The sequence below is a fragment of the Acanthochromis polyacanthus genome, chromosome 21 (assembly GCF_021347895.1).
Source record: "Acanthochromis polyacanthus isolate Apoly-LR-REF ecotype Palm Island chromosome 21, KAUST_Apoly_ChrSc, whole genome shotgun sequence".
Classification (NCBI taxonomy): Eukaryota; Metazoa; Chordata; class Actinopteri; family Pomacentridae; genus Acanthochromis; species Acanthochromis polyacanthus.
The window spans coordinates 1,839,478-1,858,957 of record NC_067133.1 but is presented as its reverse complement, the minus strand read 5'-3'; the positions used below and the strand labels follow the sequence as shown (position 1 = coordinate 1,858,957).

The 19,480-nt window shown below is 40.7% G+C and overlaps 1 protein-coding gene across 1 annotated transcript; it reads right to left on the bottom strand.

Moving 5' to 3' along the window:
* Positions 1–2,493: 2,493 nt before the first annotated feature.
* On the bottom strand, positions 2,494–18,823 carry rad23aa (RAD23 homolog A, nucleotide excision repair protein a). Its single transcript, XM_022200785.2, has 9 exons — positions 18,535–18,823; positions 17,525–17,686; positions 16,919–17,121; positions 15,792–15,835; positions 14,189–14,316; positions 13,099–13,186; positions 9,034–9,164; positions 7,846–8,007; positions 2,494–7,748 (listed from the first exon to the last, which is right to left on the bottom strand). The coding sequence occupies exons 1-9, from the start codon at positions 18,598–18,600 to the stop codon at positions 7,635–7,637; spliced, it is 1,098 nt and encodes a 365-aa protein (XP_022056477.1). The 5' UTR covers positions 18,601–18,823; the 3' UTR covers positions 2,494–7,634.
* Between the last annotated feature and the right edge of the window lie 657 nt (positions 18,824–19,480).

Genomic DNA, 19,480 nt, shown 5'->3' with positions numbered 1-19,480 from the left:
TCTCCCATGAAGTCCACTTTGGCTCAAACAACGACGAATGGTGCGATCTGACACTGATGTACCTTGGCCTTGGAGTTCACCTTTAATTTCTTTGGAGGTTGCTCTGGGCTCTTTGGATACAATTCGAACCATCCGTCTCTTCAATTTGTCATCAATTTTCCTCTTGCGGCCACGTCCAGGGAGGTTGGCTACTGTCCCGTGGGTCTTGAACTTCTGAATAATATGAGTCACTGTTGTCACAGGAACTTCAAGCTGTTTAGAGATGGTCTTATAGCCTTTACCTTTAAGATGTTTGTCTATAATTTTTTTTCAGATGTCCTGGGACAATTCTCTCCTTCGCTTTCTGTTGTCCATGTTCAGTGTGGTACACACCTTTTCACCAAACAGCAGGGTGACTACTTGTCTCCCTTTAAATAGGCAGACTGACTGATTATGAGTTTGGAAACACCTGTGATGTCAATTAAATGACACACCTGAGTTAATCATGTCACTCTGGTCAAATAGTTTTCAATCTTTTATAGAGGTACCATCATTTTTGTCCAGGCCTGTTTCATTAGTTTGTTTTTTTAAATAATTATGTTAATCAACAATTCAAAAGTAATGGCTGTTTTTGATTATTTAATTTTCAATAAATTTTTATTTATTGTTACTTTTGTGAGTTTCAAGTGATTTCAGTGAGAATTGTGGGTTTTTCCTTCTTTAACTGAGGGGTACCAACAATTTTGTCCACGTGTGTAGTTACTGAGGAATTACAGCTTCCCGGAGGTTGCTGATGATGGTAAGCCCTTCATTTTGTCAAACTGCTTCATTAGGCCTCAGTTATGCACCAATGTCTCGGTGCTTCGTGTCACAGTAAAATCCACATGAATGCCAGGACTGAAGATTCACCAGCACACCTTTCCATGTAATGAGACGGCTGATGCTACTGACTTCACCCGTCACTGGGTTTCATTTTGTGTCTATTTGGTGTTTATCTTTGTCACACTCTCACAGAAGATTTCACTTTGAAGGAGTAAAACCGTCTACGCTCAATAACTCATAATGACAACATTCAATCTGTTTGGAAATTTGTTCAAAATCCAAACCAGTAATGTGTCACAAGCATTCAGACCCTTTAGTGTGGAACTCTTATTGTATTCAGGTGCATCTTGTTTGCTTTAATCATCCTTGATTGAACTTGACTGGAGTCCACCTGTGGCAGAGTGAAATGACTGGACAAAGTTCAAATCAGGCTGAGGATAGAAAACTAAAGTGTTGTCAGGAGCCTCAATAACTGGGAAGTGGAAGAAGTTTGGAACCTTCAGGACTCTTTGTAGAGTCGGCTGTCCAGACAAACTGAGTTATTGAGCAAGATCAGCCTTAAGCAGGAAGAAGATGAAGCCACTCTAACAGTAGTAGCAGAAGTTTTCTGTAGTTTCGAGATTCCACCAGATGTTTGAGTCTCAGCAGCCCAGACAGTATTCAAAGGACTGTGAGAGTATGAACAAAAAAGTTTCTATGCCTTCAGGAAAACCTCCAAGAACTACTTCTGTTTGGCACCAGGTACCAGCACTCAGTACCTGGTTAATACCATCCCTACCTAGTGAGGCATGGTGGTGGCAGCATCATGCTAAGAAGGGGCAGAAGTCTACACCACTACAAAAACAAACAACCAAGACAACAGTGGAATATTTTCAAGACAAGTCTGAGTGAAACAGGATGTTGGAAGGATCTCGATGAAGAATAGTATAAACTGGCTGGATCCTGGTGAGTGAAGCTTGTGGAGTCTTACCCAAAAAAGACTAAAAGGGACTTCTACAATGTGCCAACCAAACATTCTAAAACAGATTATGAAGGGTCTGAACATTCACTGAAGCCACTATGAGAAAACTTGGCTTTAACTTCGACTAAAATTTTGTTGCATCGTTTCTTGTACAGATCCTTAAGTTTGTCTACTTATGAATGGACTTTGGTTCTCATTTAAGACATTCAGGATGGGGAAAAAATGTGTTTTACTTATAATACGTTTAGGTTCTTGGCTTTCTATCTGCAGCAAGTGGAACCAGCAGGGCCAAATGAATCCACCAGAGGGCCCCTCCTGACCAGGTGAGTGTTATATTCATACAGTCACGATGAGGAAAATGGCACAAAAATTGCTGCAGATACCTTCTAGTGTCACTCCTTAATTCCATTTCCCATGGTTATCCACAATTCTTTCATTTTTGTTGTTACTGTCAGACCCCCCCATTACTTTTTGTTGTCTGCCAGACTCCTTGATTCAACCACCTTTTATTCTTTGTTGTATGTTCTGTTACTGACTAGCAACCATATGCAAACTAACCACAATTCACCCTTGTATTTACATAGGCCCCCTCTTAACCGTCTGACCATCCCTATAAATTGTGAACTCTGCAAATGTTTTGGGTCATCTTACCCCAATCCAGCAAACTTTGAGGGACTAAAAGTGAAATGATGATGATGATGACGTTAAAAAAAGGCACAAAGAGTCAGAGGCCTGAAAGACTGCTGACATTTAATGTAGCACAGCATAGTCTAAGATCATGTTGATGCTGTAGGACAGCCATCAGTACAAACTGCCTTCACACATACAGAATGAGACTGCAGTTTGTTTTTTTTCATCAACAGTTATCATCTGTTCATGGACCCACATTAAGCTGACCTTTGCAGTACAAATAAAACAGGTGCAACACATTCACACATCCTCACGTCACACTCTACAGACCAGGGCCCTGCTCTCTTTATGGGGTTTACTCAGTGGTTCTGATCAGGATGTTGGTTAATTCACAAGAATCTGGATGTTTGAATTCTTCGGAGTCCAAACATGAAGAGTTGGATCATGTCTGGGACGTCCATTTAGAATTAATCCAATTACTGAACTGATTTTTCAGGTAGAAATTTGTATACGAGTCTTAAGGAACCATTTAAAGCAATCACAACACCATGGCGCTACTCATGGTTTCAACCGTCTACCTTCATCTAAAGACATCCATCATCAGTCCTCAAACCGTTTCCAAAGAACCAAACGCGCCTGATGTCAGCAGATCAGTTTGGATTATTTGAAGAACAGGGCCCCGGTCAGCAGTTATCATCATAATAAGTTTCATTATGCAGTAATCTGTAGTGGATAATTAGCCCATGTGCACATACAGTGTGATGGTGATGATAGATTAGATGTGCTCCTCACAGGTCCGATTCTCCTCATGAGCTGCTGTAGCCGTTATCTGTTTCTCTTTATCTACGCATCAGTCTCTGGTTGAATTTAAGCTGCCAAAGTAGTCTAAAAATCAGGGGCAGCTTCAGAAACTGTTTAATGGACTGGGGCCAGGATTACAAATAAGTTTGCCAATAGTCTTGGTCCACATGATGGAGGTCTGGTCAATGAGATTCCAGAGTCGGTCCGTCGAAGGCCAGTGTTAAACTTTACACACCTTAAAGTCCCTGACAGCTTAAGAATTTGTGTCCAAACAGTGACTACGCTACAAGTTCAGTATTGTTCTCAAACCAAACACATCTACGCTACCAGTCAAAAGTTTGGACACACCTTCTCATTCAATGCTTTATATTTATTTGCATTATTTCCTACATTGTATGAATGCTGGAGATTAACACCTTTCTGTTTACAACATAATTCCATATGCATTCTTGTATAGTTTTGGTGTCTTCAGTATTAATCTACAATATAGAAAATAATTAAATAAAAACCATTGAACAATGTGTGTCCATGCTTTTGGCTGGTGGAGTAGATGACCTCCAAGTGGACTAGAGAGTAGTACATCTACATATCTTTGGTGCAAGGGAGTATAATCAAGGTTTTACTCTTATTTCTCTCCGTTGTGGGCCAGTGAACACCACTTGGAATCCAAACTACCAACCCTTGGAGAAGAGTCGATGTGCAGACACAAAGTTTGGTCAGAAAAACCTACAGTGACCCAAGTGGACGTAGTCTAACGGCGTCCTCAGCTGAGCCTAAAGCCTTGATTATACTCCTTAGCAGACCAATAGGTGTAAACACCACGTACGGATGGTATTTCTCTACTTTCAAGACCACTTTAAGCATGTGTTACGACGGCGTATGTGAATTCCAACCATGTGCATTACTGTACTTGTAGCTTATCAGCTACAGATATAAATTTTTGGCTTCACATAAACTTCAGTCAAGGGGTTCATACAAACTCTGGTTTGGGCAGACGACAGTCAATTTAAGTCTAAGTTAAGTCACTCAGACCTTCATGAATGTAACATTTGTCTAAGGGCAGCACAGAAGAGTCAGGAGGTTTAGACGGTGGCCGTGTTTCCGTACGACTGTCAAGCAAATTTGAAAAGAACTTTTAAAATGTTGCACAAAAGTACGAGACTATAATTGACGATACTCTGGTGCAGACCCCCATGGATGTGTAGTTCTTGTTCTGTTTTGTTTTAGCTTGCGGAAGTCTGACCCTGTTGCATTCGTTCAAATCTACATGTCACACATGGAGTCCAGAGTATTTAGTCAGATTTACCCAAAAAATAAGTTTCCATCTCTGATTATTTGCATTAACTCTGTAAAACTGGTCTTAATTTTGCCATTTTAATAACTTTTTTTAACGTGAAACTTCAAAATATGCAAACAAACTCGTTCTGGAAACACGGCTACCGACAGATAAATAAATTTAGCATCCTTTCATCTAAAGCTTCATTAGCACTCAGATTGACTCAGAGCAGTTTGAACGGTTTCGATTTATTTTCTACTACAATTTGCCCCAGATCAGAATAATAAACACAGTATGTTCCCTCCCAAAGGAACCTGCAGACTGATTGGCTTCTCAGATCCCTTATGTTGTTCTTCATGTCTGATAGCAACATTAGAAAGCAAATAATACGAAAAAAAAAGCGTTTTAGACACTCAAGACTCGTTAGTACAACGCATGATGATAGTAAGAGTATGAAGTCAGTTATTTAATGCATCGGCTGAGGTGTCTTATATTCAGATTTCTGAGAGAAGGCGCTTGCATGGACAAACAGATTTCTCTTTTGTGACGAACACCTGACACTGTGGGCCTTTAATCATTTTGGTTTTGTAGTTAGGAAACTGAAACTTTATGCTCAGGTTGGACTAGTTGGTCCAATCCAACCAAATTCTCACTGGTGCCACTTCCAGAACAAGAAACGCACTTGATCAATAATATTCCATGATTAATCTATCATTTCTGTTGGCAGGAAGACGCTTGGTCTGACTAATTTGGATGTTACAGAGCATTAACTCCAAACTACAAGAATTCATTGGTGTATTTTGTAGTTAGTTTTTTTTTTTTAATCTAAAAACAGTAACTAGACTCAACTGTTTGAGCTGGAACAAGTCAATGCTTATTTTTAGAACTCAAATGATTACGGGCACGCTGGTCTGGAGTCTGATCTTAGCATTCTGAATAAAATAAATTCATATGCTGTAAATACTAGCCTGAAGTTTATCTGGAGAGTATTCAGCTAATACGGTTAGCAGGGACAGCACGCTCTGTGGCCATTTTAGCTCATAGAGAACACAGGATGGGGCTAATTTCTGTTGACGGGGATTTCTTTGGCTGACTTCTGCCCCACAGTGGGGCAAACGTTTGAAAAGCCGGGCTGAAGATAAACCTGCCAGATTAAGTTTTAACCCTCCTGTTACGCTGCTGGTCAAATTGACCCATTTTAAAGTAAAAGAAGTATGTTTTCAGTCTGATACTTCCTCTGCTTGGCTTAATAAGTCTCAAGATATAAAAAGGTTCATTGCACATATTTCTGTCTCAAAAACGGTGCTTAAATAAAGTTGATTTTTAAGTCAGCAGCTCAATCTGACCCTCAAAAGACTTAATTTGCTCCAAAAAAAGAAAAAAATTCAGTCATGTATTTTATATGTAGGTCTTTCCAGAGTACATTTTAAAAAAGCTTTAACGTGCATTTTTTTAAACTGAAAAACACGAGAATTGTCCTCATTGAACTCTGATCTGTGAGCGATAAAGAACACCATTTCACTAAATATCAACTGAAATGATTAGTAATGGAGTTAATAGTGAGATATAAACAATGTTCATTTGATGTTTTTGGTTTCTGGCTCTTCTGGATAATTAAACGTGCCCCTGGAGAATCATCGCTGTTCTCAAGAAATGAACATAACAGGAGGGTTAAAGCATTGTTGTTGCCATCTTTGAATGTATTGTGGATTAAACTGACCTCAGTGACGCGTGGCTGCTCCCTGTACGGTTGTTTTTAAACTGTAAGAGAAGATCTTCATGTTTGTGTGTCGCTTCCACAGTACACGTTTATCGATAGTGTTAGTTAGCACCTGGAGCTACCGGCACAGACTAAATACAGGGTGTCCCAGAATTTCTGACATTGTTTTAATTTCGGCAATTCTTGTTGAAATAACCTAAAATTTTCACAGAATGTATAGAAACAGATCAAGATTTTATATTTAATGTTTTATTTTTGTTCTGTTTTCAGGCTGAGCCGTGCCGTTCATTCCCAGAGAAGTCGTTTTGTGTCTTAGAATTTGCTCACACACACCCAAGACTGTGCAGCGTGTCTTCAATGCAAAATCTGGAAAAACTTCACCAACTGGCAAACAAATTTGGCAGTCCATCATCAACATCAGCTTATTCCAAGACGCAAAATGACTTCTGTTTGGGAGTGAACGGCTCAACCTGAAAACAGAACAGAAATCAAACATTTAATATAAAATCTTGATCCGTTTCTATACATTCTGAGAAAATTTGAGGTTATTTCAACAAGAATTGCCAAAATTATTGGCCTGCGAAACGATGTGAAGTTTTCTGGGACGCCCTGTGGTTCACCCAGAACAGATGAGGGGCGGTACAAAGTGGAGAACAGAGTAAGCAGATATTCGTTTGTCAGTTTAGTTCCCGCTTGGCCTGATAGCCCCCCAGCAAACTTCATGTCAGACACATACAGAAACAGAGGGCAGCACGGTGCAGTCCAACTGCCGACTTCATTCTTGGACGTTCATAAGTGAGGCTTACAGAGGTACACACGAGCCGTTACACACACACACACACACACACACACACACATACTGATAATGTCGAAGTGCAGTGGGGGGGAGAGAATGTGCTTCCATACAATCCAGCTACAGCATTAACAAACTTAGAGAATGCAAGATCGATTAACTTTTGTTTCTTTTTTTTCAGCTTAAACTGTATCATCCACCTGCACAGGCATACACGGACACACGCAGACATGAACACGCATTCTCACCGCAGACCCTCCCCATCCCTCCCTCCCTCACCCGCCCGCCTCCCCCTTTTCCCTAATGTTCACAAAGCGCGTCTAAAATCAAATTATAGATCTCCCCTAAACAAACCCCACACATTCCATTGGAATTCACGTGGATTTTATAATTCTTCCACTCTTGTTGTTTTTCCCCACCCGTACGCTGACCTTCCTGCACACGGCCTTTGTGTACTTATGAACCTAAACCCACCCCGTCTCCCCTTCCCACCCCTCCACCCCTCCGCCGGCTCTCCCCCTCCTCCCCCTCCTGTTGGGTTGAGCTGAGGTTGGTAGCTGTACAGTAAAATCTGAGGGGGGTGCAGTCTTTTATGCTGAGCTAGAGAAGAGGGGGGGAGGGCAGGAGCAGGAAGGCAGTGATCCTCCGCCGTTCAGTCGTCTTCCAGTCCCTGGTTGAGGAGAAAGTTGGCCGCCAGGTTCTCGTTCTTCTCGCAGGCGAAGTAGGCCTGGATCACCAGAGCCTCAGGGAAACCCAACGCTTTTAACTGCTCCGTTAGAAGCAACACAGAGAGGGGAGACGGTCAGGAGAGGCGTCCAAAAAAAGAAAAATCGCACATTTCTAATCCGCCGTCTTTCACTCACCCTTTCGATGGCTTCCTTCTCCTGAGGTGTAACCTGGATATAGTTGACCGGGGCGCCCTCCTCCCCCGCTGCCCCCATCTCTCCGACCTCCGGTGCGTCTCCCCCCTCGCCCACCGGCTCGTTCAACATCTGGATGAACAGCTCCTGATGTTGACTGATTTGCTGGAGGAGGAGGAACAAAACGCAGGTAAACGTGGACAGTTGCAGTGGGACTTTCTGTATCAAAGTCGACATTTTTGCCGTTTTCAGGCCTAAAATCAACAGTTGACAGTAGCTGACATTTTAGTGATATCCAGTCATTTTTTTTATTAAAAACCGAGACAAGAAACAACAATACGAGACACAAAATGACAAAGATGAGACCGAAAACTACAAGACTGATACACAAAATGAAAAAAAAAACGACAAAACGTGATGTGATCAGGAATTAACAAACTTCCTTGTGGTGTTTTTTTGTAACGGGGAGCTTAGTTGAGTCAAAACAATTTTTTAATAAGCTTTTTCTTTAATTATTGTTTAGCTAGTTAGAAGGTGGTTGTTATTAAATTCGGACGCTTGTTTAGTTGACATTTTAGTGATATCCAGTCCTTTTTTTTTTTTTAATTAAAAACTAAGACACAAAATGGCAAAAACGAGATGGAAAATGACTAAATCAAAACACCAAATGACAGAAACGAGACGGGCAACAACAAAACCAAGACAGAAAAAGGAAAAAAAAGAATTGTGAAACGACAAAACCGATACACAAAATGTGGAGCAGGTCATGTGATCTGGAATTAACACACTTCCTGGAGAGGTGCTTTTGTAACGGGGGACTTAGTGGAATTAAAACAATTTTTGAATCAGTTCATTTTATAATTTTTTAGCTAATTAGAAGGTGGTTGTTATTAAATTCAGACGGTTATTTAGTTGACGTTTTACTGATATCCAGTCATTTTTTATTAATAGTGATTGTTTTCATAATAAATAATTCTGGAATTTGTAAAGACATGATCATAATGAACATAAAAACACTATTATTTTTTAAATTTTAATAATGTATGCAAGATATATCCCATGGACTTCAAAAGTCCCTCAATTATAGATTGACCCAGTTAAAAAAAAAAAAAACTCTATTTCAGACTGGACCAGTAACAGCCGATCATGAATGAACAGAAGTCACTAAAGCTCAGCAGAGGCTACATGTACCTGTAGAAGTTGAGGGTTCTCCCGGCCGAGCTGCTGGAGAAGAGCCGGTAGCAGAGCGGGGTTCTGCTGGATGGCCTGTCTCATGTGCAGGAACTGGGGCTGAGTCCGCAGGAATGCAAGTGGGTTCTCTCCTAGTGACGAGGAAAGTGAACGACCATTAGCGAAACACAAACTGAAACCATGATTTACAGCAGCTTTTAGAAACGTTTAGTCCAGTGTGCTTCCAGTTCCTTCCTGCCAGGCTTGTGGTTTCTGCAGATTTATGAGTGTGGACACATCCTGCCACCGGCACTGAACTACCTGATAACCACTGGTTACCTTTCATAATAGATAAATATATAATACCTACCTAAATAGAAAGCAGTATAAAGGATGGTTGCAGTATGACTTGGTCCCAACATCTCCTGCTAAACACCCCCCCACCATAAACCCCTGTAGTGACTAGCTGGTGTCAGGTAAAGTCCAACAGATATAGCTCAGCAAAGAGGACGCAGAGGAGAGCTCTAAAATAACAGCAGAGACTCTTACACTGAGCTGAAGTAAAACAAGCGTGCATAAACTAGATCATTAACATATGAAGTCTTTTTTTAGGGGATGCCAGCTGAATGCTCCAGACTGGCTTCTTGCTTCTCATCGGCCTGTAAAAGCAGGGAGGACCAGCAGTTTCAAAGGGAGGGACTCACATGCACTGACAAAACATAGAAGGTAAGATCACAACAGACACAGAGGGAGTGTGACTTTAACATCCCTCCAGTAGTTTGCTGCTATATCAAGACTATTTTACGGTTAAAATCTTACACATTCCACCTTTAAAGGCTCTTCTAGTCACCTCTCTCGCTCCTTTATCTCCCACGTGACAATGAATGAACTGAGTAAAATCTTTAAGACAGAAACCAAACCCAAGAAAGTCTTCAGAGAACGCAGTTAGTGAATCTGACAAGATAATCCTTTCTACCACTTTACTTATTATCTAAAGCTGGCCGTCACACAAAGCCCCTCGCTCTCTTACACCCAGCAAACAAGCTAGCGAGCTCCAAAACACAAACAGAAATGTACAAAGTTTATGCATTTATTAAGTACTGAACTCTGGATTTATCAGTAGATCTATTCAACCCTAAAAAAAAGGACCTCATCAGCTGGTTGCTACTGAACTGCCACAAGCAGAAACATCAAATCGGCCACTTTAAACACTTGTAAGAGTCTGTTCACTACTTCCTGAATGTTATATTCTCTAAACAAAGTGTTCAGTCATTAAGGGGCAGCTTTAATGACACTCAACAGGTCTGACAACTATTTATTTTAATATTGTAACAGAGAAACGTTCAGCTACTAATGAGTCATAACGAGTGAGCTGATGACTTATTTTCAGAAGTTATATCTGCCGGTTTCATTTTTAAATGCTTTGGAATAGTTTCATATTTCCGGCATGACTTCTTTTCCTCCATTCATCTTGAAGCTGAGGCCACGAGTCTCTTTTATAAGCGAGATCTTTTCTATTCTACTCACAAAGCTGTGGAAGTTATTTTTTTCCCAGGGCACTGGTGAAATCCACCATTGTTTACATGCCACCAGCGCTGAGTTTATTTTTTCACACGGACAGAAAGAGAGCAAGACGCGTAACATTCAGGGTTTTCCCAACCGTAGGAACTCTTAGGCGTGGTGCGTGAGTTTGTTTGCCAAGCGGCTGAAGCCAAAAGGAACTAAAAAGGCATTTAGACAACATGACAGAAGTCTGAAAAAGAAAAGGAAGCTGACGGTCTATCAATCAATAATAGGTGTTTGGACAAACATTTGCTCGACTGCTATGAGACTGACACAGTTTTTATGAGCACCCAGTGTCACCTTTCCAGATCTGCAGCTCCTAAACGTGGCTAGGTGACCTCTGGTTTGAGGCTAAATGTCTTTACTGGAGTGTCTGAGCTGAACAACTCTGCAGTGATGAAACAAAGATAACCTTACATAAACGCAGTTCACAACATTCAGATGACTGTTTTACCCAACAGAGCTCCAGACTGTAAAGAAAAGGGCTGCATATGTGAGCAGCTCAGTCAGTCCGTCTCCACCTGATTTGTGAACACTGCATTTTGCTGTGATGAAACAATCTATAGCTGATGGAGAGGGAGATGTCCGACTCAGACACTCCTGATGTGAGCGCAGGTGCAGCCAGAGAGAAAATAAATGAGTCAGCCAAGAACAAAGTGTGGCCCACTGCATTCAACCACAATGACTAACGCAGGGCTAGAGCCGAACAATGAAACAATTACTAACAGTGATTACAATTTAGGTTTGCGGTACTAATGTTTAAAATTAACTCAGAGGCTCAGAGGAAAGTCCGCACATAAAAACTCTGCTGATACAAAACAGCCAGCGTAGAAGAAATCACCTGGTTTCTACATGGGTGAAGTTGGTCATAGCAGTGGAGAAGTTACAGTGATACAGAAATCCTTAACAAATCCATGGATCCAGACTAGAAGCTGCATCACTGCCAAAATCTAATCACCAGGGGCCTCATTTATAACGCTTGCGTACGCACAAAACAGGGCTAGAAAGCGGCGTACGCCACTTTCTACGCAAAGGTTGTGATTTATAAAACAAACTTGGCGTGAGAATGTGCGCACGGTGCGCCAACCTTGATTCTTGATGCTTCTTTACGCACAAAACAGGGCGTAAATCACAAACTTTGCGTAGAAAGTGGCGTACGCTGTGTTCGTTGTGATTTCTAAAAAAAACTTGATGCTTGCTTAAGCACATTTTGGAGACAGAGGGAACGGCAGTGCTGGAGGATGAAGTGGCGAATTGAAACCAGATTGATGTCAAACCTTTATTGTTATCACATATTAGACTTGTAGAGCTGGATAATCATAAACCCTCATTGTTGTAGATGTTCCTATAGTGCGCCATTCGGCCGACGACTGTATTTGCAGAACTATGTTCATATATTAACAGGAGCGGATTGAACGTTATTTCATTCAGTCGTTTGACCGAAGGGCCGGTATCTGGGGCCGGTGCGGTGATCTTTATTAAATAATTTTGTTTACTGATCACCCGGCGCCCGTATGGCTCATCGGGGAAAGCAGAAGACCCATTTGCAGGGGTGGTCTCTGACGCAGTGGCTCGGGTTTGATTCCTGCCTGCGGCACTTTTATGCATGTCTTCCCCCTACTCTTCCCCCCATTTCCTGTCACTCTTCACTGCAACTATCACAGCAAAAAGGCAAAAAAAAGTAAAGAATTTTGTTTATTTATCCATATGCGGCCGAATGGGATGAGCGTCCAACCATTAATCAGCCCTGTACAGACATGCAGGCACACATGCTTCACACCACAACACCCGAGTGAAAATGAATTTGTCTATGTGAACCGAAAAAATGCACATTCAATCAGTTTACAAATTATTTGTACATCGGACATGATCATAGCAAATTTAGTGGCAGGGTGGCCTGGGTCACACATGATTCATTCATCCTGATGCACAGCAGTGAAAAGACTGCAGGGGGCGCTGCGTGAAATGCCGTGGATCAGCAGCTTATTTATATACAGATACATTCATGAGTTACTTTGCATTGACCATTCATGGTAAAATGTGGGTGTGTTGTGGGCGGAATGTGAGGTGGATCCACCTGTGCAATCTTCCAGCTGGTGTCTGATTTATCAAGAAATTGCATGCAGCTGTGTTTACACACAGTTTTATAAATCAGGGGCGAGGGGCATACGCCCATTTCGGATTTTCGGCGTACGCAAACTTTAGTATGGATCCTATGCAATGTTTTATAAATGAGGCCCCTGGTCTTGTGTCATTTCTGACCTTCCCTGACTTCATCCAAATCCATTTTCGAGTAATGTTGCTAACAGACAAACATACGCTGATCGTCACACTACTCTGCTGCATTCCTCGGCACAGTAATAAGCGTCGCCAGTTTTGTGGAACAAATACAGCAAAATTAACCATCAAAAGCAACTAAGATAAAGTAAAATTTCAAACCCAGACAGCAACTAAACCCCCTGAAACCTCAAGAAAACCCCGACCTCTTGTTTATTTTTAACCAGAGCCAGACGGGTGGCCTACCTTCTGCTAGAGATGGGGCTTCTGTGGGTCCAGATGCGGGAGCCTGCGCTGGGGGATTACTTTCCTGGACTGGGCTGCTGGGGATACCCTGGAAACACAACAACACAACTGTCAATCACAAAGACACACTTTCTGTGCGCTGCCCGACAACACAGACGGACCAAAAATAGTATTGGGGCCACGGAAGCTGGTTAGCAGCACATTTAGGACTGTCAATTAATAAATCCTTCAATAATCTCTGTTACCAGTTTATTATTATTATTATAGCCAAAACTGATGAAGGCTAAAGCAGCAGACCTTAACCCTCCTGTTGTCCTCATTTGTGGGCACCAAAAAATATTGTTTTCTTGTCTGAAAAAAATTCAAAAAATTCAGCAAAAAATTCCCCAAATATCTGAAAATTTGCAAAACCTTCAGGAAGAAAATTCCTAAAAATTGCCCTTAAAATTTTTTTTAATCCCTCAAATTTGGCAAGAAAATTCTTGCTAATCTTTCCAAAAAATGAGTAAAAATCTTTTTAAAAAAATCCTAAACATATCTAAAATGACTACATATAATTCAGTAAAACTTTGAATATTTTCTTTAAGAAAATTCACAAAAAAAATCTAACAAAATCCAGGGAAATTCACTGGATTTTGGTAGATTTTTTTGTGTGTGAATGTTCTTAGGAAACATTTTTAACATTTCTTTTTTTCCACCAAAAAATGTTCAAAGATTTCCCGAAAATGTTGAAAATGTGGACATCAGAAGTTCCCACATTTTCAAACTTTAAAACGAGTCAAATTTGACCCGCAGGACAAGACGAGGGTTAAAGAAGTTTATATGTTTTAGAAAGAAAACGTTCAAATGTAATGCACCAAAAATGATCCAGATTAATGTGGGAGACGTTGAACTGTTGGATACTAGTCATCTCCTGCATCACTGAGAATCCATTCTCAGACTAAGTGCCTCAAGTTTTGCCATCATACTTCAGCATGCCAGTTTCCTGCTGGACCAGAACTGGCTTCCAAACTAGTCGTGAGCTCCGTGAAAAGCTCCACTTTCAGCCGAAGAATCTGAACAGCGTTCCTGAAATGTGTGAGAGACGTACGGTGAGGAGGTACTCCACAGCTCTGTGGGGGTTGTTGAAACTGGCCCGTAGCGCCGCCACCACTCTCTCCCTCTCATAGCCCATAGACATGATCTCTGTCAGCATCGCCTCGTACTCTGCTCCAGTCACTGAAAACACAACACACAGACGGTTGGTAACTGCACGCTTTCTTTTTTTTTTTTAATTGGTAAAATCTTCAGGAATGCACCAACAGGAAATTGCTTTTTGAATTATTCATCCTGTGAAAAGTGTCTAAATGTAGCAGGTCATTTCTAAATGTAACCACTTCTGTGACTCAGACGTACAGTCAACCGATGACACCATCCTCTGATCCTGGTCCTATTTCAACATGAATACATACGAAACCAAGATTCTACGAATTCTAGTTCACTATCAGAAGTTCTGTCGATGCTTTAAAACCCCTGAATAGGAGTTTGTTGCATCTCTGAGCTGATTAAAGCCCATTTAAAGGATAAAGGAGGTACATTTTCTGGGAATAACTCTTTTATTCCTGCAACTTTCACCCAAAATTGTCAGAAAACTCTTCAGTGTCCCCTGAGTAATATATAACTGGAGAAATTAAACATATACAACTTTCTCTCGCAAAATTACAAAAATAAAAAAAGCTAGTCTGAACCCCAAAACCTGCCAGTGGGACTGAAGGCATGTTTTCTTTAGAAGACAGCAAAAATTACAAGATTTTTACAGCCAGAAATTGTACAAACAAAAAGTACCAGTTGGAAAAAAACACCCGTATCTATACTTTAAATCGTGATATTTCAATAAAATCACTTTATTCTCCTTTTCATTTAGAATTTCCTCCAAAACAAACAGCAGATTTAGTGAAAAACAAAAACTTATGCACTCCTTTCCACAACAAAGAAGCAATTAGTGACTAAACTGCAACAACAATTACAAACAAAACTTTTTTTTAATGATTAGTTTTTTTCATGAGCACACAGTAAACAAGCATGGAAACTAATTTAAAATCCAGTGTTTGAAATACGATGCAGAGATGACATTTCTCACAGTATCTGTAACATCCGTGGGAATTTAGAAAAATGTTGGACATTTTGATTCCAGTTTTTCTTCATTTTCAATGCAAGAAATTCAACAATATTTTTCTTTTTTGTTATTTATGCATTATGTTATTTATTAGAACTTTATTAAAATGCACAAAAGATGGAAAAGTTAGCCCACAGTGAGTAAATATGTGAAAGGATAGAATAGAAATATCCAGAAAATAGTCTTAACTGAAAGCAACATGGTCCTAAAGAGCAGCGTGACTCTTCCTCTTTAAGCATGTATGTAACTTATGAGTGGACCAAATGGGAATCCCCATCCATCTCTGTGGCACAGCAAGACATGACTTGCTTTTGTCAGACCCTAAATATAGAAATGGTATGTAGCCTGTAAAGTCCCTAACTCACAGCAGTCACAACTTCTGGCGGAGAAACCAACGATTTTAGAAAAGAAAAGCACTGCTGACTGTCTGAAATTATACAGTTTACATTCAACAACATGACATAAACATCTAACATCCTGCGTTATGAAGAGCTTTTATCCACCGTGTGACACAAACCTATAAGCGTGAGTTACCTACCGAGCGCTGAGGAAGCATCCAAGCCCTGACTCCCGCCACTGGAGCTACAAAACAGAAAAGGTTAAGAAGAACTGAGACGACCCGCACAACATTTCTATGGTGATAAAAGTACAGTAAAAGCTAATGTTGACTAGTTAATTCAGATATCAGCCTCTAGTTCATGTAATTAAATATATAACGATACAGAAAATAACTATAATTGGATGGAATCCCAGCTACTGAGTAACTCGTGGTCCTATATTTAACATGTGCTGTAGGTTGACTGCTTGTTCTTTTCTTCAATCTCTTAGAATATATCCGGGTCAAGGATCCATCCGTCGAGTGCAACAAGATAATAAAATAGCAAAAGAATTATTAGATATATCTCAGTATAATTAATATTGTTATAAGTTTAACTAAATGATTAAATCATATCAACAAACCAAAGAGTGGAAAAGCAGGTCCTTGTGTTGTAACAGGGCTTAACTGTGCTACTTTAATATTCTATCATCGTGTGATTTGAAGGTCATTTGCATCTTGATAAAGAGGACAAAATCAGTCAGATTTAGGGAGCTAATCGCTGCACTGGTTGAATTCTTTTACTATGTTCTTTACTACTGACAGCTCTGTGGTTTTCTAGTTGCGGTGACGACAATCCGCTCTAAAATTTACTGCAAAAGAGACGGACTTCTTGCTCTGTGGGTGTTTTTGGCAAAACAATCCACTCACTCTTTTTAAATATAAAAACAGCACAGAGCAGCATTTCTTCCTGTAACAAGCCATCTTTGGTCAAGTGCACAGACGCAGCCTGCAAACCGTGTTTATGAAATAACAGCCAACAATTTCAGTTTGTAGTCGAGCTACCTAGAGAAATTCATATTAGATGACTGCAACTGACAGAAACCTAAGCTTGAGAACCCGGGTCACAGCACTGACTCTGCTCCACATTTTATAGGGTATGATTTCTACAGTAAAATGTCTTTTACATTAACTCTAAATAACAGTAGATTTCAGAGTTTATTACCCTGCCAATTCTTTGCCCAGAAATCAAAGATAACAAGAAGCAAACATGCAATAGATATACAGTTTAAGCTATGTTTGTTTACAAAACTTTGAGCATTACTCTCTGTGTAACAAACAGACTGTACCTGGCTGGTTGTTGTGGTTCTGTGGCTGCAGCACTTGGCTCCTGTTTGGCCTCCTCGGGAGGAATGGGGACAGCTGCTGGGGTTGGGGCTGGGGTTGAAGCTGGGTTTGTGGTCGGGGCAGCTGTTGATGTCGAGCCGGAATCCTGTACAGGGGGCTTGGGCGCTTCTGAGACGGGCGGCGAGGCTGCAGCTGAGGGCTTAGCCTTGTGCGAGCAAACAAACTTTCCGTTAAGACTGAACGACTTTAGGGAAGTTTCAGTAGATATTATTGTAAATAGTCCAGCATCAGCCACTATCTGGTTGATCCCCCAGCATAGGAAGAACATACAGTACAGTTACAGGCTCTTTCTACCTCTCCAAGATTGTATTTTGAGTCATTTATTCACAAAAAACAATCTTTTTTTTAATTTCAAAACTTTCTGTCAGAATATCATCATCATCTGGAATTCTTTCGGCCATTATAGCCCTAATTAGACCAACCAAAAGGAAAAAAACAAGCACTGCAGTACACTGGACATACTTGCTTAAAGGAGATTATTTACAAAAAAAGCAAATTTAAACACAAGCACCCCATAAAACCCGACGGCAATAACAGTGCCATCTTACCTTGGACACCATCACTACAACAAAATTCTTCTCATCAATTTTGTAGTCCTTAATTGGCGTGTCATCCTGCAAGATTTTCCCAGCATATATGAGCTTCTGCCCCGATACAGGAAAGTTGTCTTTTCCTCTTTCTGCTTCTATCTTCTCTTTCAAGGCCTTCACCTAATAAAGAAGAGAGCAACCACGATCCATTAGCCACTTCCAAATGCTCTCTTAAGGGTTTTATTTGTCAGTACAACATGAATACTCAGTTTGAGATCTTTCCTTCACGTTACTTCCGGTCAAGGAAAGTTTAAAAGGTGTCTCTAGTTTTGAAGCGACTTCAGGGCACCACATGCAGTCGGTTCGTTCAGATCCAGGTGATCACACAGCATGACAAAGCTTTTAGATGAACGTGAAATGTCGCTTCACCGACATCCACCTCCAGTATGTAAGTAACATCAGCAATAAAGAAGTGACTAAAACACTTAACTTTGGCCTGGAAAGCTACACCTCAAAGATGTGAGCATGCTAACAAACTGAGTCACTACCTTACCAATAGGGCTAATCGTAATTGGCAGTGTCATAAGCATTAGCATTTCGAAACGCAGTGGGCAGCTTGAGTTTATTATAGAAGTTTCAGAATTAAACACTAAACCCCACCGTGAGTTTATTAAGAGCAATGCCTGACAAATAACCGCGGCACAAACTTGAATCGGTGAGAAATTTGTTTACAGCGGCGTCGCGATGACTTTGGAATGGGCTGTTCAGCTAGCTCGCTAGCTAGCCAGTTAGCATGCTCACAGTTAGCATTACAAGTGAGGTGTCGCGTTGTTTTGCAGTCTCATGTGGGGTGAAAATTTGTGTCACAACCGATTAATGGGCCCCCGTTTACCAACACTACACGAGTTGTTCTTCGTGCGATAATAACAAGTGAAGCGGTTGGGTCCCGCACGAAACAGCCTAAAGCAAAAACACAGGTCCGGCAGCTAGCTCTCCGAGCTAAAGCTAGTTAGCTGATAGCCACTTACCGTTTGTTCGGGGTCTATCTCAATCTGAATAGTCTGCTGCTGCAGGGTTTTCAGCGTGATCTGCATGGTAGCGGCGGCTGGCGCTGCGTCAGATGTGTTTTAAATGGGAGAAAAGGTCGCTCGCTAAGCAGTTAGTTTGCTTTTAAAGTCGGCGTTTCGGGCGAGATAACAGCTAGCCGAGAAATGTGTGTATCCATGAGCACTCAGCAAATCGCCATCTTTGGTGACAAGTTGGTGGTGCGGCGAGGAGAGTCCGCTGGAAGCTACGAGATCTCGTTCTGCTGTCCGCGACTATGGCAGCCGCTTCACTGTCAGGCTCCACTCGATTTATTACACTGTTATTATCTGCAAATTAATCCATCAAACACTCAGAGGCTTTACTAGGATCTCTATTCATTTAAATTGAAAAGGCAAATTATTACAGTTCTATCCATGTCTTATTTACAGCACCAAAGACTATGTTGTCTGTATGTTGCATACATATTTATTCAAAGTATGACAATGTATTTACAAATTCCACAACTATTTATTATGGAAACAATCACTTATTCATAAATAAAAAATGACTGGACACCACTAAAATGTCACCTTCTGATTAGCTAAAAAAATACAAAAAAAAATAGGCTTATTCAAAAGTAATCTTCATTGTGTTCTTTTTATTTAGTTGAGATAATCATGACAGATATTTCTTTTTTGGCAATGTATTAAATTTTATATGGAAAATAACAAATTGTATCTGTGTCCAAGAAATCGCTTTCCACTAAGTTACCCATTACAAAAACACCTCTAAAGGAAGTGTGTTTTGGTAATTTTCAGTCCATTTGGTGCATTTTTGTTGTCATATTGTGCCTTTTTGTAGCCTTTTTCCACTCTGTGATCATTTTAGCCCTTTTTTGTGGTCATTTTGCAACTTTTTGTAGTTATTTTGGTTGCTTTTCATCATTTT

What these genes read in the sequence shown, in the direction of transcription:
- rad23aa (XM_022200785.2), bottom strand. Translation starts at nt 18,600, where the DNA reads ATGCAGATCACGCTGAAAACCCTGCAGCAGCAGACTATTCAGATTGAG. An exon ending in TTGTAGTGATGGTGTCCAAG is followed by an intron (nt 17,122 to 17,524) that starts GTAAGATGGCAC and finishes TGCTCGCACAAG; the next exon opens with GCTAAGCCCTCAGCTGCAGC. An exon ending in GAACCACAACAACCAGCCAG is followed by an intron (nt 15,836 to 16,918) that starts GTACAGTCTGTT and finishes TCTGTTTTGTAG; the next exon opens with CTCCAGTGGCGGGAGTCAGG.